This window comes from Triturus cristatus, chromosome 5_1 (assembly GCF_964204655.1).
Source record: "Triturus cristatus chromosome 5_1, aTriCri1.1, whole genome shotgun sequence".
Classification (NCBI taxonomy): Eukaryota; Metazoa; Chordata; class Amphibia; order Caudata; family Salamandridae; genus Triturus; species Triturus cristatus.
The window spans coordinates 613,736,249-613,761,020 of record NC_140587.1 but is presented as its reverse complement, the minus strand read 5'-3'; the positions used below and the strand labels follow the sequence as shown (position 1 = coordinate 613,761,020).

The 24,772-nt window shown below is 45.6% G+C and overlaps 1 protein-coding gene across 8 annotated transcripts in view; it reads right to left on the bottom strand.

The window, feature by feature from the left end:
- ASPH (aspartate beta-hydroxylase) overlaps positions 1-24,772 on the bottom strand; it is a 675,802-nt gene that overhangs the window by 462,469 nt on the left and 188,561 nt on the right. For all 8 annotated transcript variants that reach the window (XM_085605545.1, XM_085605551.1, XM_085605546.1 and 5 more), the window contains one exon: positions 15,814-15,894. In XM_085605545.1, the coding sequence (XP_085461671.1) occupies positions 15,814-15,894 (81 nt within the window). The remainder of the gene's footprint in view (positions 1-15,813; positions 15,895-24,772) is intronic.

Genomic DNA, 24,772 nt, shown 5'->3' with positions numbered 1-24,772 from the left:
AAATCCATGCTCTAATTGATGGGCGGAGAAGAAAAAACACTCTGCAAGCAGAATTTTATGCCCAGACCTAGCACGGTTATATTTTGCAAGTCCTGGCATTGACAAACAGCCTATTTTATTTTTCACTACTTTGAGCCCTACCCCTCCCATAGGATAGCATTGGAATTTCCCTTATGCCTTTTTAAGTAGTAATTTCTGATTAAAGAGGAGTAGCTTTTCTATGTTTCATATCTTTGGAATGATATTGATAAATCCTACCTACTGGTGAGGTTGGATTTAACTTTACTATTTTATAAACAACACTTTTAGAAAGTGGACATTTCTTTGCACTTACTACTCTGTGTGCCCGACAGCCTGTCTCCAGTACATGTCTGGGTTGGACTGGGTGAAAGCCACATTAATGCATTCCCTCTAGACGGCCACAACACATGACAATCAACTGCATTTGAATTCGGATGGGCCTTCCTTCGCAGGGAGGAATGGTTGGGCAGGCCTTTACACTTCAATAGGTAGTGTCCTATCCACACACAGAGTTGATTTACCCACCCCCCCAGTAGCAAGGCAGAGAAGACTGAGATGAAAGGGATACTTGTGTACTTTAGAAAAGTCCTTTGAAGTCACCCCCCCACATCAAAAGCACTTTTAGGTATAAGTACTGGGGCTTTGGCCCCACCAAATCATGCACGTTTGGATCTGTAACCAGAGATCTGTGGCTCTACATCTGCACATTGCTAGAAAGACTGCTGTGCTGTCACGAGGGACTGCCATTTTGCTAACTGCTCTTCTGAGTTGGCCAGCTGCTCGTTGAGCTGCAGGAGTGACTGCCACTTTGCTACCTGACTTGCTGTGCTGGCCTGCTACCTCTGCATTTGTGACAGTGTTCTAAAAGGGCTTGTTGGCTTGCCCCCTATTCAAAAGTCTCAGGGCCATCAAAGACTTAGCCTGCTAGCCCCTGCTGTGGGACTGCGCAATCTGTGCATCCGGCAGTGGGCTCTTGATGCCAACCTGATCGAGCGTTTTGCGTTTCGCCGCTCGTGGTCTAAACAGAGCGAGTGTTCTTCACGGCCACTGATTAGAAACGATTGAGTGCTTTGTGTTTTCCCCCCCATTTTAAAAATTCCTACTCCAGGAAGGAGCTTCCATGTGAGGTCCCCCTTGCATCGAGGACCACAACCAAACACTGAAGTCCGTGCCCATCTAAGTGCTCCACTCCGACAACAGCCGCTGCAGCACTCCAAGCGGACGCTCCAGCGTGCCTCACAACCTGCATTGCCCTGACAACTTCAGGACACGCCTGCTTCCTGTATCAGAGCGTGCCTGACGAAGTCGTGGCCCGCCTCCAGCCGTGAAGAAAGCTGCAGCGCGACTCACTGCATGACCACCTTTGACGGCAACGGTACTGTGATTTCCCCGAGAACCGTGAGGTCTTTCCAGCTTGCGTACGCAACATGGTGGGTAGCTGAGGGTGAATTATCCTCATTCCCGTATCGAGGGATCGTGTAGAGGCTTTCTCTACGAGAGTTGGGAGGGAGTACGATGCTGGTGCCCCTAACACAGAGAACCTATTATCGCACTGTATTTTCATTTTAAACCTGTATATTTTGAATGCAAATACACTGAAAAAGTATTGATCGCATTTGTATCATTTTGCTAGTTTCCTTGACCACGAAGAACTATTTTTATAAACCAATGTGGAATGTTTTTGTGGTGTATTCATTGGATTGCTGTGAGCGTTTGTGTTGTACAAATAATTTACACATTGCCTCTGCTCATAAGTTTGCTTGCTCTGTGCCACACTTTTAGAGGGTGGGCTCAGGTTATCTTTGTTGTGTATCCAGCTTACCCTGACTAGAGTGGTGGGTTCTGCCTGGCCTGGGTATATACCTTAGCCAACCAGAAATGCCATTTCTAACAGTTGAGTAGCGAATGTATTTGATGAAGGGATGGATGGCACAGACATGGACGAATGGAAAAACAAATGTGTACAAGTCCACAAACATGTAAATGATGGATGGCCGGAGGAAAGGAAGATGGGCAAAAAAAGTTTTTTATTTTGGGAAGTACGAAATGAATTAAGTGAAAAAAAAGACGTGTTGTTAAGGTGTGGAAAGTTTGTACCACTTAATGGTTCGAGGAAAAAAGATTGGGAATTTGTCAAGGAGGACACTTAGGTATGTCAAGACAACAAAACCGAGCATTAGAAATATTTATGGGTGGCCAGGTTTGGATGGTGATATTGAAAGATTGGTCAGGGAATCCAGATAAGACTTAGAGGAGGTATCGCCCACCGTTGTTACCCATATCTTGTCCCAATATGCCTTGGGAAAAGATTGGAATAGATAGAATGGGCCCAACGGACGATGAAATGGCAGAAAAAAAGACATTGTTGTGATGGGCAATTTTTTCTAAATGGCGGGTTAATTGACATAGTAAGAAAAGCAGATCGTGAAGGAATAATACATTTTTAAACATGGTATTCTTAAAAGAGAGTTTACCTAAATGTTTCATTTAAGATAACAGACCTCAATTTATGTCAGATGCGTATAACATTTATTTCTTTTTGAGAAAGATATGTCATCTTACACAAGACCACATCATCCTGAAGGCAATGGTTTTGTGGAGCACTTTAATAGAGTAATTAAGGGGTCCACACAATTATCTATTAGTAATATTCAAAATTGGTAAACTGAAGTGTTGAAAATGTTGTGGCCTACAGAATTACTTCGAATCATATGTATGGCAGACTCTCATGATCTATGATCTTCTGAGGGATGCTCATTATCTGAAGCAGCCATGGCCACTTAAAAGGAAAAGAACACTAATGAAATACCGTTCTAGATTGATTTCCTTCAAAGCTTTCTGTTGTGGCAGGTTGGGGCATGGCTCTGATCGTTCTTGCCGCCTGTGTGGAGCAGAACCGGAGTCATTAGCTCATTTAATTTGTGTTTGTCATAGCTTTGTTATTACTCTGAAATAGGGGCTAAACCCGATATTTAGGGGCCTGTCCATCAGAACATATCTTACAGCAGTGGAGGTCTGCCTTAAGGGTGAATTAGGTCAGATTCCTCAAGTTTATGAAATCTGCCATCAAAGAAAAGAATTGCGAGCAACCGCCACTCCTATTTCGAATATGAGCCTCTCTACGTTATTTTTTATGTGATGGCCTTTAAAAGTTCATTATGAACCTAAAAGCACAGTTGCACTTTGACTCTTGTTCCCTTTTAGCTTTTTATAACAATTTCTTCTTCTACCACTCTGTAATGCGCTTTTTTCATGTATTTCCTCACCCACGTTAACAAACCTAAGTTCATTACATAACCGATGAACTAACTTATGATTGCTTATGTTTAAAAAACTTTCTATGTATTGCAACGATTTCAATTAATTTAGTAATAAAAGTTTACTAACTTGCCCGGGCCCAACCACAAGGACCCAGGTCTTAAGGAGAGGCGATATATGCGTTCTCAAACCAGTTTGAGATGGTGAAATAATCTGAGAGCTGCACCCTGCTGTCCCAGCAAAGGTCCAAGCGGAACCCATCAGACTCCGCAGGACAAGCTGCTGTGCCCTGCATTCATTGGAGCTTAAATAAAACACTAAAACAGACAGGAAAAGGGGTCATGATTGAAGCCTCTTCCAGAGGAAGGCAGAATGGACTCACCCCACCAGAGCCCAGCAGCAGCATTAAGGTGCCCTGTGTCTAGGACACCAAATTAGATGAGGGAAGGCCAGGGGATGAGAGTGCACCTACCGGAAGCAGCCTTCTTGCATGTGCTGTCATCAGGGGACAAAGGAGTGAAGTTCAGCTAAAGAGAACACACTGCTGGAACAGATTTCTCTGTACACCACTGGGACCCTGAAGGATTATTGCTAACAGTCGTAGGGAACACTCAACAGCTCCCTGTAGCCGGCCACCCCTCCTAGTATCTAGAGGCCATATTGATGCCTATTGCAAACAGGGAGGTGGTGGTGAACCCTGACTATTCTCAAGGCGAGCATTCATCTAAGGAGGTACCACCTGTATCTCCAGAAGGAGGAGACTAAGACTCAGGAGGGACACGTCCATAAAAGATATGCCAACGCCTACAAAACAGGGGAAACCAGATGGGGCAAATGCTATGCAACAGGTGGTCAGGCATACTAGTCAGTGAGGTATTAGCATCTCACAAGACTTTCTGGAACAATTTCTATGGTAAATAAAGGATGAGATCAGTACAATCCGCACAGATCTTAAGAGTTACCTCAAAGACATTCAGAAGTACATATTAGATCTCAGGACCCACGTAAACAACCGTGAACAGATTGTGGACACATGGTTGGACGGGACTCACCAACTTAGTATTTGACTGCTGACACTGGAAGACAGCTATGATGAACTGGCACTAAAACAAGAAAATAGATACAGGCGTAACAATATACGAAAAGGAGGCCTCCAGCTCGGAGTAGAAGGTTCAGACATCCAAACCTACGTCCAGAAACTCTTACGCCATCTCAGGGGCTGCCCTGATGGCTCATATATTTACCTGGATCGCACTCATAGTACCCACCTGAGCAGGCAGCGGTGGGCGGCGCCAGCTGAAATCTTACATCAACTATATGTTTTAGATGAAAAATAAACTCTCATTACCTATTCTTAAAATGGGTGAGGTCGTTTACGAGGGCCATAAATTTACTTTCTACAATGATATAGCTATACCCACATTTCAGAGGTGCCGTGGCATGGAACAAATCATGGACCACCTCTATAACCACAAGACCCCTTATCAATAGGGAAATCTGTTTTCTATTAACTTTGAGTGGCACGGTCAGACGCACTACGTCAAGACCCCGCGAGAAGTGTAGCACAACCGGGAGATATTAGACTAAATCTGTGCAGCCAATGGCACATGGTCAAAATTAATCGCAGAACAGGTCCCAAACCGCAAACACAAATTGAAAGGGTGAAGTAAGCGGCTTTCAAGGAGGCTGAAAAAAGTGAACCATATAGTCCGATCTCTGGAGGAGGGAAGCGACCACCACAATTACCTGATGGAACAGGACATGGATGATGATGACACAGCACAGTGAGTTCCCATCAGCCCCAGAGTTCAAGGGGAGTTAGATGCAGTAGCGGGGTGGTGAAGGGCAAACCACAGTGGTAATCCACCCGAAATGAGATGACCACTGATTGTATCAGACATCGAGTTTAACAGTTGACTTAAGTTACGCAGTTTTATAGATTATAGGGTAGCAGAGAAAGGGAGGGGAGATATTTCACACAATCGGATTCAAGCCAAAGGGTGGCAGTCCTACAGTAGAGCCCAGCACCCATGACAAGGGGGAGCAGTCCCACAGAGGGAGAATTGGAAGACTTTGCTGAATAACATGGGGTCAACACACTAGGCAATTAAGATGGTTAGTTTAAATATGAAAGGGCTTAACTCTCCTGCCTAGAGACTAGCTTTAATTCTTGAAAAGCATGGGACCCAACATTTGCCTTTTTCAAGAGATATACTTGCTCTCAGCGTACCAGCATAGAATGTTGCTGAAATATTTCCCCAGACAGTATATTTTCTCCACAGCTACAAAGGAGTCAGGGGCGGTGACTATTTGGTAGGAACTTTCAATGGCGTAGACTAGAGGTCTTCCCAGATGAAACAAAAGACAAACCCTTGAAGTGGGAATCCAAAAGGCAAACCCCTTGAAGTGGGAATCCAAACTGGAAATCACAAATACATTCTCCTCCATGTTTACACATCTAACAAGCATGTGGAGCTTTTCCTCAAACCAGTTATCTCCACAGGGCTGGAACATGTACAGAGAGAAATGCTCATGGGAAGGGAACTAAATATATTGATGATAATGTGGTGAATAGGGTCCTTCAGAAATACAACCGGAATGGTTTGGCAGTTTGGCCTCCGATGCATTCAAGGACTCACTGCGGGAGAGTGGGGTGCTTGATAGGTGGAGAGACACACACTAGCAGGGACAAAATGTTACTTTCTACTCAATGACGCACAAAGTTTACACACCGCTAGATCACTTCCTAGTAACCACACACCTAAGGGCAGCTGTTACTGGAGTGGACAAAGGTCCGATCGCCTTGTCAGACAACGCACCCATCACTATCACAGTGGATGTGCTCACTCTGCTTCATAGAGCGACCACATGTTGGCTGAACAAATTTTGGCTGCAGGATCCCGCCAATAGGGCAGAGCTATTACTCGAGATTGATCACATGTCAAGGAATACACACATTGCAGGTGTAGGAGTGTAAACACACCTGTAGCCAGATTTCCTCCCCCCAAGCCTACCTACCTCCCCCACCAGCACACAAGCCACGTATGGTCGTAGTGCAACAACATCATAACTTTTGCCATACAATATTTGAATATGTTTAAGGTAAGAACTGTCAGGATCTGGGCTCGAAGCGCCTGCCACAACTACGATTCCCAGAATGCAATGTGCATGAGTGGGAGGAGCCACAGGCTTAAAACGCCCTGAACGCGCGCACGACGTTGTGCGTAATTATCGAATCCGAAGACTCGAGGAGCGGGACCTTGTTACAGTGTTTTCCCGCAATTTGGTTCGTGGAAGCCGACGAGATCAGCATTGGAGTCACAGGCGGCAGAGACCGCAAATCCAAGAGAAGGGCAGCACCGGCAAGATTGTTTGCAGCACGAGGACGGACCGGAGGCCTTTGTTTTCGATTCACTTGGGACACCGAAGAAGTGTGTCCTCTGGAGTACGAGTTCCGCGCGAAGGCTGCGTGTAAGAGAAGGGCAAATACAGGAGTTTACACAAACTGCAAGTATGGGTGGTGGCAATTGTTAAGCCCTCAGAGAAGGGGACTCAGTACTTTATATCTAAGCTCTCGTCTAGCGACAGCACCTCAATTACTTTTCCTGAAAGGTCTGGATATTCTTTCTCTCGTGTGTGGTGTCAGAATTGAGCGGTGACGTAACCGCCATAGTACCGTACTGATTTACGACCGGTTCACAATCTCTAGTACAAGCTGGGAGTAAGGGATGTGTATAGTAAATAACCTTGGCTGCCAGGACAAGTAAAGCAGCCTTTCCAGACTTGTCCTGCAGGAACAGTAGAACAGATAATTTAGGTTATAGGTTAGAGGGAATCCATAGGATAGGGTGCAATATAAAAAAAAGGAGTTTCCAGTTGCATCGTCCCGATACCACTACACCTAAGTTCCAGAGAATGAAACGTCTGGTTCTCTGTTAATGCATTTTGTATATATATATCTTTCTTCATACATTCCCTAAGACACAGGGGTTACTATTTGTTTTGGGGTCAGCAGGCTCCCAAGTGAGTGTTGGTGCATACAAGTTTGTGTGTGCATGTTTAAAAATGAACTAAAGAAATCATCACTAGAATTGTTGAATTGGTAGCGAGAATTATCGAGAGTAGTAAACTGTATTGGCAGTGTACTTGTGTTTTGTGTTGCCTGTTAATTCTTTCTTTACAGGTTCTAATCCCCGCTGTTCCCATCCTTCCCTTCCCTCGCTTGATTGCTCCAGTCTTCCGTGCCTTTAGTGCAGGAAGTTGGTGACGTCGAGAGGTGGACCCCATATAGCGTCGCCCGAATCCTGAGGAGTATCGGAACAGGGACTGATTCTAACAAGAACAAAGATAAATCTAGATGTGTTGCCCTATATCATGATCGTACTGGCAGCCAAACCGTCTCACTCGCGCTTTGCATCGCGCTATGCGCCTCAATACCGCGCTATCATTTTTAAAGCTACCCTTATAACTATTTGTGTTTTTCTTAGTTGTATTTTGCCCTGATTTTAATAGGATTTATTGTAACCCCCTCATCTGCACTCTAATCGGTTCCTTCACCGCTGTTTTGGCGGGTCCGGTCTCTGGGGTGGGATTGGCTTTGGGCGCCATCTTGGAGTGGTGGTCACTTTGGGCGCCATTTTGGAGTGGTGGTCACTTTGGGCGCCATCTTGGAGTGGTGGTCACTCTGGGTGGGTGTTGCTGACGAGCGGTCTAGCGCTCCGGCTGAGTAGAGGGACGCCTATTTAAAGCTCCCTCCAACGCGCAGCGGTTACGTGCAGTGGGCGTGCCTTCGCTGTGCCTGAGTCGTGCCAGAGTCCTGCCCGTCTGCGCCCGTCCGCGCTAAGGAAGCGCGGCTCGCGGCAGAACTCTGGACCTGGCCACCATGACTATATTTTTGAGAACTTATAGTAGGGCCGATCTACTGGCCCTTCGGGACCGATGTACACGCTGCGAGTTTTCGCCTGTAGTCCCGCTGTGTGGCCCATATCATTGTAGGTGTGGTGCTTGGTCATTGGAACCCCCCTCTCTTATACGCTCCTTGGGGCCTGTTATAAAGAGGAGAGGACAACGGGACCTGAGTATCTGGAGCTTAAACGTCAGATCTGTGGTAAAGCACCATCAGGAGGTTTACGACCTTCTTATTGATGGTTCGCCGGATGTGCTTTTTCTGACGGAAACGTGGCTCCAGGACTCTGACTCCTCGATAATTAACCTAGCCTTTCCCCCAGAGTATGCTATTTTCACTTTAAATCGGACGAATAGAGGTGGAGGTATTGCGATGGCCACCAAACGGTGTTATCCCTGCGAATGGAAAGCCGCTGAACTTTTGGGGTGTGAGGGTGCCCTATCTAAAATAGCGTTTAGTCACCAGTTTACCTTCTCTGGGCTATTAATTTACCGGCCTCCGGGCTGTGACTGTTTTTAGGGCTGCTCTTCCTGAGTATATTAGCATAGAGGCACTAGGATGCGCAAATTTTAATGTTGTGGGAGATCTTAATCTCCATTTGGACTGCCCTTCTTTACCCTCTATTAGGAGCTTTCTGGCGTATCTTGAGGCTTTACAGCTCTCGCAGATGATAACTTTCCCCACACATAAAGGTGGTCATATTCTTGACCCGTTCTTCACAAATCTAGAAGGACTCAGAGTTCTTGGTTCCTCCCAGTTGGTCTGGACAGACCACATGCTGGTGAAAACGGCATGCTCTTTGTCTGACTCTCCTTTTCTATCTCAGGATAGACTGGTCTTAAACGACACTGGAACAAATTAAGATTGGAGGATTTTTACCATCAGCTCGAGAAGGTTCCTTTAGGTCCGCTCACCGAGGTCGATTGTGGATACGACTCTTTCTGTGAGTGGATATCTGGTGCCCTCGATTCTCTGATTCCTATGTGTTGGTCCAAGTGTCACCGGAAGGAGCCGAGCCCTTGGTATGACACTCCCTTGGCATCTCTTAAGAGGGCCTGTAGACAGGCCGAAAGATTATGGAGGAAGTCGTACGACCCAGATCTGAAAATATGTTATCTGGCCAAGGTCAAGATTTATCACAGGGCAGTGTGTCAAACTTGCGCTTCCTTTTATGCTCAACAGTTTCAGAACTCTGCCAATCCATCGAAACTTATTTTTAAAGTATTAAAGGACTTGATGGCGAAGAGAGCAACTGCAGTGGAAATATGCTCGGACTCACATTGTGAGGGTTTGGCCTCTTTCTTCCATGAAAAAGTGCAAGCCATCTATCGCACTTTCCCAACGGGTTCCCTGATGCTAGAGCAGGTTGGTCGCACCTTAGGTGAGGGGGAATGTCTTTCCATCTTACCCCTCTTATCTCTGGAGGTGTTTGACTTTCTCAGCGCCAAAATCAAGTCTGGATCTCCGGCAGACCCGCTGAAACCGGCCCAACTCAAGACCCTGGCACCGGTTTGCCGTACCCCGGTGCTGTCCTTGATCAACCTGTCTCTCTCTTCTGGAGTGGTTCCCGTTAGATGGAAGCAGGCAGTAGTCACACCAATTCTGAAGAAGGCGACCCTTAACCCCCTTAAACCTGAAAGCTACCGCCCTATCTCCCTTCTCCCTTGGGCCACGAAAATAGCGGAGGCCCATGTGAATGCCACTCTTACAGACCATCTTGGTAGGCTTAACATTCTCGACCCTACCCAGAACGGGTTCCGTGCGGGTCACAGCACGGAGACGGCCCTTCTCTCGATGGTCGAGCATCTGCGTTCCGTGCTGGATTCCGGTCGGACGGCGGCACTACTGTTATTAGATCTTAGTGCCGCCTTCGACACGGTCTCGCACGGGATTCTGATTCGGCGTCTTGAGGAGGTGGGCGTTTCTGGCTCCGCCTTGCACTGGTTTCGTTCCTTCCTTACGGATAGGTCATTCCAGGTGGCGATCCCGCCCGGTAAGTCGTCATCCTACCCGCTAGACCAGGGAGTCCCACAGGGGTCTTCACTGAGTCCCACCCGTTTCAATCTGTATGTGAGACCGTTGGCTGCGGTCGTCAAGCGGTGGGGCCTGACCATGGTCTCTTACGCAGAGGACACGCAGCTGGCGGTCACACTGAGTGGGGACTCAGACCTGGAGGCTCCCAGGTTCTGTGATGGTCTGCGGAAATGGGCTAACTGGATGAATTCCACCTGTCTCCAGTTAAACACCAAGAAGACGGAGATTATGGTGGTTGGTAAACAGGTGGCTTTGTGGGATGACAAATGGTGCCCTTCGGAGTTGGGTGTGACTCCCCTCCCAGCGGCAGAGAAAAAACTTGGGGGTGTGGCTTGATCCTTCTCGGAGTTTCATCTGTCATACCAAGAAGGTGGCGGCTTCTTGCTATGGCATCATCAGAGGACTTCGACCCATCCTCAAATTCTTTGATGCACCCACAAGACAGCTGGTGGTCCAAGCATCAGTGCTGTCCAGGCTGGACTATCCCAGCTCCCTACTGGCGGGGATAAACCAGTCAGAATTTCTGCGGCTCCAGCGGGTTCAAAACGCTGCGGCCCGACTGGTGACAGGTCTGCCTAGGCGATGCTCGGTGTCCAATACTCTGCGTTCTCTCCACTGGCGCCCTGTGCAGCAGAGGATTAGATTTAAGGTTCTCTGCTTTGCATTTAAAATCCTAAAGGGTACTCCCCCACAAATCTTGGAGAAATTGCTGATCCCCTATGTCCCCTCTCGCACTCTTAGATCGCTAGGCCAGAACTTAGCAGTGGTCCCGCGTTTTAAGTTGAGCAGAATTGGTGGCCGCTCCTTTCGAGTCCTGGCAGCGAGTTGGTGGAATTCTCTTCCTCCACAAATCCGGGCCATCGATGAGCTCCTTCAGTTTAGACGGGCTATCAAGACCTTTTTATTTGTTTAGCTTATCTGTTGTGTCTCGTCTCCTTTTGTCCGCTTTTAGTGCTGTGTTGTGTTCACCTTCTCAAAGCGCCAGGACGCCCCTTTGCTGGGGCAGCTGTGTGCGGTACAAATAAAAATAACATAACTTGGCTATTTTCTGCTATTTTCTCCCATCTGTCCTATTCTGGACTCTTTCCCCCTCCTCTGCATTTTAATTGTATGAGTCTCAGATTCATACTCTAACAGCGATGCAAGAGAAAAGCCCAACTGTGCTTGGTCGGTCTTTTTCCGAATTCTCTCAAACAATCCTGTAGGAACTTCCTCTTGTTCAGTGTGTTTTGAGAGAGGTTATGATACAGATTAAGTGTACAGTCTCTGAAAAGCATGCGGTCTGTCCTAGGGGCCATCCTCAAGATCCTATACAGATTAGACAAGTTCTGTTAGTATGTCCCTCAGGCGAGCTCCAGGAGCAGGTCACGAGGCTGCAGTTGAATACGCACATACTCTCGGATCATCAAAATTCTCTTTCTCCTCCAGTACATGTCTGAAGAGAGCCTGATAAAAGTGTTCTATGTGGTCATCTTCCTTGTTTTCCCATGCATTTCATATCTGTATATTGTCACTGCATGTCCTATCCTCTAGATCAGTTACCCTTCAAGTCCATCAATTCCTCTGCTATATTCTCAATTTTCGAAAGAGCATCCTCCCGTGCCATAACCATCACAGCAATGGAGTCCTAAGAGATGTCCAGCATATTGGATGCCAACTCTGTTCGCATGACAGCCAACCTTCAGCAAACATTATTCTTCGTTTCTCCTAGAGATCAGCAAGGCAGGTGTGTGCGGTTATTATATGCAAATAAAGTTTGACAGACCCTTGGAAAGCATACAATGCCCAGGATGAGGAGAAATATTTTCAATGCTGTGAATATGAAAATATGACTTTGTATAATTACCTGTGGCAACTTAGCCCTTTCGAGGAAGGGGATCACAGCACAATTACTTCAGGAAGGATCTACAGGTGGTCTGGATATCATGTTAGCTCAAGGGGAATTTCTTTTGTAGAACAAATATAGAATCCTTGGGTCTGTTGCAGCAAGAAAAGAGAAGAAGTGAAAAGAACCACAGACTATAACATGCAGATCTAACTGCGGGCAATTCCCTTTATCAGACGAAATCCCTCACTCACCAGAGGTGACATGCTTCATCATTTGAGATTCTCCTCTCAAAGGAAAACATAGTTCCATTGAGGGTTACAACCCCCTCTCTGAGAGGGAGGAGCTCAGGCATGTTTTAGTGTCTACTCCGATAGGATATTCTAAATCCACTAAAGAGGAGAAAATGTAGTGTGAGTGAGGGCGCAGCGCAAAGAAAGAATATAACATGAGGAATGCGACATTAAAACTAGCTAGAGAGCACAAAAATATCAGCTTTATTCATATGTACTTTCTGCCAGGATTAAAAAACAGTGCACCAGCGGTATTGATTTAAACTGCATGTGTGTGGTGACTTACAATGGTCTCAGAGAGGGGGTTGTAGCCCTCAAAGGAACTAAGTTTTCCTTTGAAAGGAGAATACCAAATGATGAAGCATGTCACCTCTGGTGAGTGAGGGATTTCGTCCTATAAAGGGAATTGCCCGCAGTTAGATCTGCGTGTTATAGTCTGTGGTTCTTTTCACTTCTTCTCTTTTCTTGCTGCAACAGACCCAAGGATTCTATATTTGTTCTTGTTGAGTATCATTGGGGATATAATCCTATGCAGGTCTATAACATTTTCCCTAGGACCCTCCTGCTTAAATCTTTGTTCGTGTAAAATTCTTTTGTATTCTTGTCTTTAGCTGCTTAGAGCAAAAGAAGCTGTGCTGACACTGGTAAAGCTAAATTTCAGTCCTCGAATACTTGAATTCAAAATGCAACATTACCTAAAATAGTCAAACAGGCTAACTGTTCTAATTCCATTCCCAGAATATTTTAGAGAAAGCCCATCAGCTCTAGCTACTGTAAATGTGTGTCCAAAATTTTAAAGATTAGTGTCTCGGGCCAACCCAAGCGAATGCGGACCTGAGGATTGAGCGGAGGCAAAAAAGACCTAGTAATACACAAGAGAAGACAGTTCCACGAAGCGGAGAGTGGGATTCACCATTTTGGGTACATAGAACTCTGCAATAAATGTATTGCCACAGAGGATGTACCGAGGAAGGAAAGTGCAGAACTTTGCTAGAAGACCGAGAAACCTTGGAGTTTTCCTAGTGTTGTCTATGACTGGTCACAAAACGACTAATTAGTTTATCCTTGAAATTCTATTTTGCTCACTCAAAGAAATGAGTCTTACTCTTCAGATCTAGGATAGAAAAATTCTCTTGCCTGATGCAATTACAAATTTGACTGCCTGAATACTGGAGAGAGTTTTCTCCAGCTGTCTTGAACTTCTACTACAGCATTGTACTCCACCACAAGTAATGCCAGTGTCCCGATGACTCCAGGCTAAAGGGAATTAAGCTCCTGCATCAAAGCCTGCTTACTTTCGAGGCAGAAAGCCTTGAAACAGAGGCAGTTGTTGCCTGCCTGGGAGAAAACCGGTGCGCCAGCTGCTATGGAACACATATTGTAGACCTAAAAGTAGAGTTGTCTGAACCCTGTTACTCCTGGGAAAAGAGGACAGTGTCTTCCAGGTAACAGTGCTATCAGATTCTGTGGATCTTGGAATTAAAAATAAATTTTACTCCTGGAGAATTGGAAGAACAAGCCAAGCCTACTCAAACAAGCATTTGCAATGCAATTGGTCTCGCCTTTGGGACCTTATATGTATTTAGCTATGCAACACATTAGCCTGGGTGCTGAAACATTTACTGTTCTTTAACATGGAGGGGAAGTAAGCACCACACTGTGTGACACACCAGGTATCGGAACATATGGAGAGAAATATGGCCTTTCAGCGGGAAATGGTATAGTCCAAAGCTCTGTTTTGAATATAAAATCAGGGCCTTCAGTGGTCATATCACTGAAAATACAAGATTCAGGGCTCGAAAAATCTGAAAAATGGTGCTAGTCCTGCAGGTCTAGTACCTTGAAAAATCTCCTCGACCTAACAGTAACCTACTTGACCTCCGTCTCTGAAAGCAGAGCAAAAGTGACAAGATAACAAGATTTAAAGGCATCTTTATTGCTCATTTGCTTTGTGAGCAATAAAAAGGCCTTTAAATCTTGTTATCTTGTCACATTTGCTCCATTTTCAAAGGAGGACAAAAGTTAGTATGTTTTCCTACTCGCCAGAAAGGGCGAGTAGGACCTAAAAATAGCTCGACCTCATAAAATTTACCTCGCAAATGTGAGCGGTTGAATAGATTTGTCGAGCCCTGAAGATTTTTTTTATTTTTTTTTATTGTCTATGCGTGCTCATGGAAGACAATTTGTAAGGACTGGAATCTAGGGAATGTTAAAGTGATTCTGGTATTTTACTGACCTCAGCTGGTCGTTTTCTATCAAGACAGTTAAATAGAGGCAGTTGAACAGAAAAAGAAGTCCCTAAGCGGAAGCAGACAAGTCCTATGGCTGATCTCCAGAACCCACAAAGTACATGCACATTTCTATACTAAAATATATAAAAAAGGTCTTGAATGCTCGACCTAAAAAGGATGCAGCCTTGGTAGAGTCAACTTGGTTTTTTCCCCAGATTTTGGCAGGAAATAATATACGAAAGCAGGGAGATCTATATTCAATCACGAGTGGACTGCAAAATATTTCTGGACCCCAGTCAACCACTTGGAGAACACTCACTTTTTCTATTTTGTGCATTTTCTATAAAAGAGAAGCGCAATTGGTTTTTGAATGTACTACATGAAACTGGTAGAAGTAAGTGCTTCTATGCTAAGCTCCATGAACAATACAGTATACAATTCAACACAAGTTGTACTTTTACAACGATAAAAAAATACCATTGCTGCTTAGTCTTAAACAACCTTTACTGAGTTAGATACAGCAGACAGGCATCCATTAGAGTTTCTCGCTCTCAGTACGGATGGGAATTGCAATTTATTTGTGTATGGAATGTTTTAGAAGATGCATGTTCATAACGTGCTTGCATGGAAAACCGAAGTAGTTGAGTGCAAGTCAATTTGGGCCCATAGCAACATGGCCATTACACATGTTCAAAGCAAGTTTAAGTCATGGAAAGAGAGGAAGACAGAGTAAAGTGGTGCTGTCAATATGGGAAAATAAACTGTCCAATAATCAGTTATTTAGTGCTCAGTCACTGCTTTCTGTGCCATTCACTTCAATCTCAGATGCACAACTTCCACATCCAAGGCTACCAGTGGCATGTTTCCTCTTGCATAATAGAGCAAGACCTTACAAACTGTTCAAATTGAAAACACACATACCAAAAGCAGACTTAAAAATACAGGTTACCAAAATATCAACCACACATTCAGATCAGTCTATCCAAATATTGAGACTAATTCCAGCTAGACTTACTTCCCACACATTGAAGGAATTAATACATCAACCTAACTCCTAACACATTTGTTGATTGATAGTTGGACGATGTTCAGATCTCCATTTTTGCAGGCAGATATTTATGTATAGTCTATTTTTTTCTGTCAGTCCATGTGAGGCAATACCTCACTAACCTGGTCAAAATGGTAAAAAACAGAACTGTATTATAGCCACCTAGTGTCAGCTCGGACTTTATGTAAGAAACTCACCAGTTATATCAGGATGAACAGGCTCTTCCGGCTCCTCTTCTGTTGATGTGGCTTGTACTACTTCGGGACCTTCCTTGAGTCCTGTAATCACAGTTATGCAATATACTTTAGCATTAAAGCACTCTATTATTGAAGTATGTAAAAAACCTAAAAGACAAGGTACTTACCTTCAGTAACGCCTTATATGGTAGAGACCATCTAGCTGCAGATTCCTTCCCTTTAATTATCCCCAGGCATCAGACTGAATCTTTACATTCTTGAGCAGTACCCCTGCACACCGGTAGGTGGCCTCGTTTATCTCTGCCTCAGTGGAAATGAAGTGTGTGGTGTCTATATAGGTGCCATGCCAGCGCACACACATCAGTTTCTTTTTGTGATCTACCCATGCCAGAAGCGCAGAACCACAAAGAATGCTGATTAACTGGTGTGCATCACTAAAACCCTCATAAAGGGGACTTTATGCAGAAATCTATTTGCGGGTAGGAAGGATGGGAGGGTCGGTAAGGAATCTGAGAGTAGATAGAGTCTCTACCTGATAAGGCATTACCGAAGTTAAGTAGCCTGCTGATCTGATAGAGACTTCTAGCCACAGATTCCTTACCATAGAACAGACACTCAAGCAATACCTACTCGGTGGTGGGTCTGCAAATGGATTACACCAAAAAGTCCAGTGGGACCAAATGGACAGAATGCCCATCACAATGGACCGGACCATCCAGGCAATAGTGCTTGGTGAACGTGTGTAAAGATACCCAAGTTGCTGAATGATAGGACGTCCAGGACAGGGACTCTGCGAGCCTACGCAGTGGTCGCACTCTTGGCTCTGCTGTAATAAGCACACCAACTCTCAGGGGATTGGTTTTTGGCCAATGCATAGCAGATTTGTATGCAGAGCACTATCCATCGTGATATGGTCAGTTTATGCACAGGTTTTCTTTCCTTTGCCCAGAGAAACTCAACAGTTGACTGTTCAACCGGAATACTGTTGTACGATCAAGGTAGAATAATAACGCTCTTTTTGGGTCCAGGCGATAGTGTCTCCTTTTCTTTAGAAGCGTGAGGCGGGGCAAAGGAAGTAGGAAACGTGATACTTCAGCATACATAGAGTCACTTCAGAAGGAAGGAATCGCGGGTTCTCAGAACCAGTTCGATTAGAATGTAGTGTAGCAAGGAAACGGAGTGCTTACAGTTCACTGACCCTTCTGGCTGATGTTATGGCCACCAGAAAAGCTGTTTTCATGGTAAGTAACCGTAGTGGACAGTTGATCAGTGGCTAGAAGGCCGCACACATAAGAAACATTAGGACCAGATTGAGGTCCCCATGGGCCATAATGAATGGTGCTGGGGGAAACCGGTGTTGTAGTCACAACAGGTGACAAAAAAAAAAAAAAAAAAAAAAAAGGTTCATTCAGAAATGGCAGAAAGGTCTATATGGCAGACAAACTTTAACAGTACCCAGAGCACAGCCCTGCTGTGCCAGAGTAAGAACAAACAGTAAAACATGGGATGAGGGTGCAGCAAGAGGGTCTATGATCTTGGATGCACATCACTTCACAAATTGTCCCAGCGTCAGAGTATGCTGTCTTGGGATAGGGATGCCAGGCTGCCAAAATAACACCACAGACTTCGGGACAAAGGTCATAGGCTTTAATCTGCCGCTGCTCAATCTTCACGCATGAGGGTGAGCAGATTTGTTTGCAGGACCCTGCCTTGCAGTTGCGACAGAAGATCTTTCCAAGGGTCATCCTGTTTGGAGGACTGATGCTCATGTTCAGGAGTTCTGGAAATTAAACTCTCCATGCCCAATCCGGAGACCCAAAAATGACTTGGGCCAGGTCATTTCTGATATTCTTAAAAACTCTGGCCAGGAGTGGTATTGGCTGAAAGGTGTACAGGAGGCCTGAGATCCACTTGAGATGGAAAGTATCTCCGAGCGAGAACCACCTTGGAAACTCCAGCATGCAGTACTGCCGACATTGAGCTTTGTCAACCGTGGCAAACACATCTAACCAAGGTTCTTCCCAGTCTCAGAAGAGACTTTGCACCACTTTCGAATAGAGATGCCATTTGTGATCTGCTAGGCATCGATGGCTTAGTTGGTCTGCTCGGTGTTCAGAGAGTCCACTAGATGTTGAACCAGTAAGAAAATGTCCTGAAGTTCCAGCCATGTCCAGAGATGCAGTTCATCTTGACACAAGGTTTAATGCAGTACCTCATGGCAGTGGTGTTGTCCGTGAACACTTGAATTGGGTTGACTCTGTGTTGACTTACCAGGCACAAACAAAGGTGGTAGCCGGAGTCTATTTTGGACTTCTAAGCAGTCTCAAATTACTGCTTGGATTCTTCAACACCCGCCAGGTTATTATCCAGGCTACTATACTATCAAGGCTGGATTACGCAAGCTCTCTGTACCTAGGGGCCTATAAAGCAGAGATACATCGTCACAAAGGGCACAAAATGCTGCCACCCTGATGCTATTTGACCTGCCGAGAACCTACTCTACTCCAAGCTTTTTGCACAGGTTGCACTGGCTCCTGGTGGAGGAAAGAATTAATTTCAAAGCCCTGTACATCTCTCATAGAATCCTGAATGCCCATGCCCCCGATATTTTAGCCGATCTTCTAACGCCCTACACACCCAACCACAAGATGCGCTCTACTGGTCAACACCTGGCGCATGTTCCTCGTGTTAAGAGAGCCCGGGCCGGAGGGCGCTCCTTTCATGCCCTCGCTCCTAAACTCTAGAATTCTCTCCCTGCTCACATCAGAAACATCCAAAATCATGTGTCCTTCCGAATGGCTATAAAAACATCTCTTTCCGAAATAACTTCCGCCCCTCTTCCAGCGACTCCTCTGATTTTCTGTTTGCATTGGGATCAGCGCTGGGACACCCCTTCGCTGGGGTAGCTATGCGCTTTACAAAATTAATTATATAACTAGCCTTTTCTTGATTGAAGGAAGAAAGGCTTTTAATGTCAGTCAGATTGCCTGCAGATCCTATAGGTTGGTATGGAACTGGAACTCCGCCAGAGACCAGATCCCTCTGATTGCCACCTCTCCCAGATGGCTGTCCCAGCCGATGAGTGAAGTATCTGTCACTACAGTTATCTCTGGGTGGGTCTGCCACGGACCCAATCATGGCTGGTCAGCCAGCACTGCAGATCTTGTGCAGTTTCCTCCAAGATCTGGACCATGTCAGATGCTGTGCCCACTGGACCTTCAGGTCCCACTGCATATGCCAACGAGCATGTGGTAACAGGATGCAGGAGAACATGATGCCCAATTGTCTGGACTCACCATTCAGAAGGATATGCCCAAAACTCCAGTGTGTCAAGAACAGCTCTAATGAAAGGGAATGCCTGAGAGGGAGTCAGGAGCGACTTTGGCACATATATAGTGAACCCCAGCCAGTGCAGGAGGCCCACCGTAATCTGGAGGTGGGAGACTCCTGCCTGGGGCGAGTTTGCCTTCAACAGTCATTCGTCAAGGAAGAGGAAGACTGGAACCCTGACCTCCGCATATGTGCTGCAACCACCGCCATCACTTTGGTGACCACCCGAGGGGTGCTGGTATTGCCAAAGGAGAGCACAGTGAGCTGAAGTGCTTGTGGCCTTCCGTGAACTGCCGGTAGCGCCTATGGGCAAGCAGGACAAGTATGTGGAAATAGGCAAGTCCAGCACTACCCATTCAGTCTCCCGGGTCCAGTGCAGACTGGACCTGAACCAACGTGAGCATCTTGAACTTCTCCTTCTTCAAGAAGATGAGAAGGCACAGGTTTAGAATAAGACGGAGCCTCCGTCCTTTGTGGGCACCAGAAAGCAGACTGGGTTTGGCAGGGAGCGATGGATAGGCCCAAATATCTAGCCGTGCCCTGCTATCTTTAAAGGGTTCACTGATAGAATATCCAACACACAAATATCGTGTGGACAGAATATCGTGTCAAAAATAGAGGACAAGAATATCGAGTAGGTAAGTGCAAATATATAGGTATAAATGTACTATTCTTAACTCCAGAACTTCGTACCTTGAAGATATATCGTCAAAATACCTATATGTGGAGTTAAATATGGTAAAACTTTACTAACCCATAGGAAATTACCTTCTCGATATTCTTGTCCTCGATATTTTTGACACGATATTCTTTCCCACGATATTTGTGTTTTCGATATTTTGTCCACACACCCTTTAAAGCACTCCAGCGCAGAGTCTACCTTTGCTCCAAAAAAGCAAGGGCCATCAATGGGTATGTTCGTAAGGGAAGCCTGGAAATCTCCCGAAAGTGAGATTGTTAGCTGAGAATAGTTTTATTAAAAAACATCTGACAGTCCCACGCAGTTGTCCTAATGCTATCTGGCGAGCTGGGTATTCCCTACATTACAGATAAAATGAAGCTAATCCCGCTCTTGCTGTGGCACTCAATTTGGACAATGGAGACTGCAACCCTAAATTAAAAAGTCCTTGAGGACTGCTTGAAATTAGATGCAGCTCTTGACATACCTTTCATGTCATATGTCATATGTCAAACGGACTTTGGAGGGAATAGGGCTTCCGGATTTATTTTCCTCACCCAAGTCCTGTTTGGTCTGCACTAAGTCAAAGCTGAAGCAGACCTTTCTGGCGAATGATGCTGCAAAAGGATTGGTGATTAATAAAAATAAAGCTGCAGTTACTTCTTATAATTTAATCTCCTGGTACGTAGGTTTGAAACCTTATCTGTCTGTCATTCAGAATCAACAGCATTGCTTTGTCCTTACCAAGTCCTGTTTTAACTATCTGCCTCTTATTTTGAGTTTCCCCCAAAAGTGTCACTCCCTGAAGGAGCAAGACCCTTGCCCATGTGCCGAAACCACCTTGCACACTGTGTTCTTTTGTTTGTTTTACAATTTGTTTGTTTTTGTTTGTTTTGTTGCAGAGTTTTGTATAGCGCGAACTGGACCCGAATCCAATCAGGTATCAGAGCGCTTTACATAGCACCAGTTACATTACATGAGGACACACATTCATTAGGTCTCGGCTAGCGAAGGCTGCGCTTGCACAGTCTTGCTCGCGAGATTTAATGACTTGGAGAAGAGGGGCTTGAACCCGCCTCTCTTCTCTCCTCTTCTCCATTGGCTGGCCTCTTGAATACTGGTCAGCCATTGGAGAAGAGGTTTGTCTCTCCAAACGAGCCCCGTCCTTTTCAGATTCGGGGGCGTGTTTTTTCGATTATTTCTCTTTTTTAAAACACGCCCATAAGACAGCGAGTCTACGGCATGTCTTGCTCACGCTGCCTACACGCGCCAGTCGGCTCTCTGATTGGTTGGCAACTACCAAATAAGCACTGATTGGTGGACATTGTCAACCAATCAGAGAGCCTACTGGCCCCTTGTGCAGGCAGCATGAGCAAGACACGCTGTAGACTCGCGTGGTGCCCACCCCGCTGGTTCGTGCCCCCCTGCGTGAGGCTGACGCCAAGAACACCTGGGATTAGCTGAGTCGCTGCGATGCCCGCGGCAACCGGGAACCAAGGCAGAGTCCGCCTGTGTGGACGTGTAATGTACCGTCAGGCTGCTTACGTATATTATTATTTGCTACGTACATGTGCCAATGACTGTTTGTGAAAAATCTTATTATTATTATTATTTTTGAGTTTGTTATCGGTGTCGTGTTATGAATACTGTTGCTTCGCTTCTCTGCCCTTCCAGTAATGCCCGTGTACCTTCCTTCCTTTCACATGCCGCGCAGACGGCGTTTCTCGCCTCCCTCTCGCGACCTGCGCTCCCCTCGGTTCCCCCAGCCTCGCTCACTCCAGTTTTGCGTCACTCGCTGTAGGACCAGGAGTGTCACCTCCGGGGCCGGAGAGCGGACCCTGTTTCCCGGTCACTGCCGAGGCCACGGTTCTGAGCTGCGCACTTCGGTGCAGACGACCCCTCCCTGAGGGCAAAACGGCGCATAATAACAGGGAGCGTGCGCCGTCTGCGAGACAGCCAAAAGTCAGAGAAGGCGGGGAGCTCAAATGTGTGGAGCCAGGGAATACAGCCCCAAGAGCACCTGCTGCTCACAGCACTTCGAAGCTCCACTCAAGTCGTAGTAAGAGCTGTGGAAACAGATTGTCACCACCAACCTTATTAATGAATATTAATAATATTATTATTATCTCCAGAAACCCATCTGTCCAGCTTGAAGTCATCTGTGGCTGCTTTAAATGTGCCGCGCGGACTCCGGACTGCTATTCCTGACCCCCGAAACCTGTGGCTGAAACCACGAACCCGCAGGGCGCAGGCACGGACAGGATGCAAGTGGTTCATCTGTCAGTTCAGCTCCAAGAGGTGACGCAGAAAAGACAGCTGAAGAGTGGGCGCTTATAAGGCCAGATGTTTACATTGTCCTAAAGCGTGGGGTTCGCCCGTTTCTGAGCTATACCTATCGTGACGGATAAGGTAACTCAGGCACTGAGAAATGAGTCCAGGATCACACAATGTGCAAGTGTACAGTTCTCAATTAGAACAAAGCCCGCCTGTTCATTGCTCAATGTGTGAGAGGTTTGAAAGGTGTGCACTGATTGGGCCGGTGCAGGCGGTAAATGAAAAATAAACCATTACCTGAATTTAAGAAATTGGATCACCCTCACCACGGTGCAGATTCCGTGTGAAAACATATTAGGGCATATATTTGCGCAGTATGCTTTGTGCTCGATTTAGCCCTGTGCGTGCAAAAATAGGATTGTGCGAATGCTTTAAGCTCATTTTGCTTCCCTTGTACATTTTTAATATTTAAGCGGACAGCTTCCAAGCAAGTGCTGGCGCTACACCGGAGCAAACACAGTTTCCATTCAGCTCTCGAGTGTCACTAGTGCAAACAGGGACACAATCACGTCTCACTGACCCCAGAAGGGTTCTTCCCAGGATGCATTTCTCATGGAGATGGTGTTATTCTTATCCTACTCCAAATAATGGCGGGTATTCCTCGGAAACGGAGGTATTACGGCTCTTTATATTCAGGACTGACTGACTTCTGAATGTCAGTGTTGCTAGACAGCCAGATGCTCTGCTCCCAGTGCAGCGGTGGGGGCTGAGGCCCCTCCCTCTCGCATCCCGGCCAGGGAAGCACAGCTCTTATTGTTCATCAGAACTTCCTAATAGCTGGCTCCGTTTTATTGCCTTGCACTGTTGCCATTCAACAACAATTGACTATTTTATATTGTGTTGACAGTCGCAGGAGTTCACAGGACGGGGTGGGCTCGAGCTGCACATTTGAAGGTTGCTTCTAGCTCGATAACCCTGTCTAGATCAGATCCCGAGAAAATCAGTGCCTCGAGGAAGAGCTTTCTTGACCCGGAACTGGAAGCAATCTCTGCACAGGCTGTCTTAAGTATCTACTGGCAGTCTTTTATTCTGTATAGCCTTATCAACGTCCTACTTCCTGCCTGAAACACCTGCCCCCTTCCTAATCTATTTATAGAATTATTAATTTTATATATAGCGCCCTGTTGCCCGAGGCATCAATGCGCTGCACGGGTCACACAGACACCTGGTAACAGTACTGCAGTACACAGAAGCGAAAGATACGTTTATAACACTGCACCTCCGGGAAGTGGCCTTCGAGTAAGAGGGTACGTGGATGTGTTACTGAAAAGCCGTTTTTTTCTGTTTTCCAGAACACCAGCAGAGTGGGGGCAGTTGAAGTTCCTCGCAGAGGGAGTTCCGGAAGCAAGCAGCGGCACCACAGAAAGTGTGGGTGTGGGTGTAAATGCAATAGGTCTCGCATTTGAGAGAGATTGGGCTATTGACATTGTAAAAAACAAAATCAAAAAGAATGTCGTGAGCAATGCCAATAGCTCCAACTTTAACAATGCCGAGACCATTGCATTGTAAATGCTTGTTTTTTGTTAGGCACGGGGAGAAGAAGTGATTTGCCCAGAATCACAGGAAGTTCAGCGTCATTACCGAGACTCTAACCCAGTTACCCAGGTCAGAGGTCGAGCGCCCTAGCAGTTAGGCCAACTCCTCTCACACAATGTCCCTAGGATAAGATTGATGGTACCACTTCTGAAAAGGTATAATTTTAGACAATGCAGACCTGAGCTGAACTTTTTGCTACAACTTGATGGCCCTTTGGTCTGCCATACTGTGACTCTCTTCATATGGTAATCTCTAAAAATAAGAATAGTTCAGAAGGGTTTGTTCTGCAAAATGTACTTCTAATGTATGGGGTTTCAGGAATGTTTAGCACTTTGTTGTGTAAGCTTTGCTTCTTGATTGCTCATGAATTGTCTTGCATGCTGCTTAACATAGGCTTCCTGTATCCAAGTTATGGTGTACTTTCTTGGTTCAATTGCACTCTCAAAGCATTTTATTAGTAAGTCAACTGTATACAAGGGTTCTATGAAATGTTCTGCATGTTATCCTGTAATTTCTTGGTCTCAGAATTTTTATTGTACCATGATCTCAGTCTACTTGTTTCCCAAACTCAAAAAATGTCCTGTAAGCTGTATTTAGTTCTTCCTTTTGTGCCCAAGGTTGAGTGCAACTTCTTGGCACTACTGCACTTCAAAAAACACATTTGTGTACCATGGTATGTCTGCAGTCTCTAAGAGGCATGTTTCGCAGGACTGTATGACTGCACTTTATGGCTCAAGGTTTGGACTGATTATAATGTGGAGTCAAGCCAAAGGAAACTTTTCGTAAAAATTATGGTTGTTTAATTCTATTTTATGCATTTGGGGTTTCTTAATAGGATTGTCAAAGCAAAAGCATTTGCTGTTTATAGCTGTGTTTTTATGTGGAAGAGTCATATGTTGTAGTTTTTTAACGTTCTCTCTTTTTTTTTTTTTTAAACTTCTTTTTATTGAAATTTAACAACTTTGTCATGGTTACATATTTCCGTTTCAAAGGATATATATTATTACACAGGGTTTAAAAGGCTTGCACACAGTTTCTAAGCTTGTCCCAGAGTATTCCCTGGCCAGGTCATGGGAACGT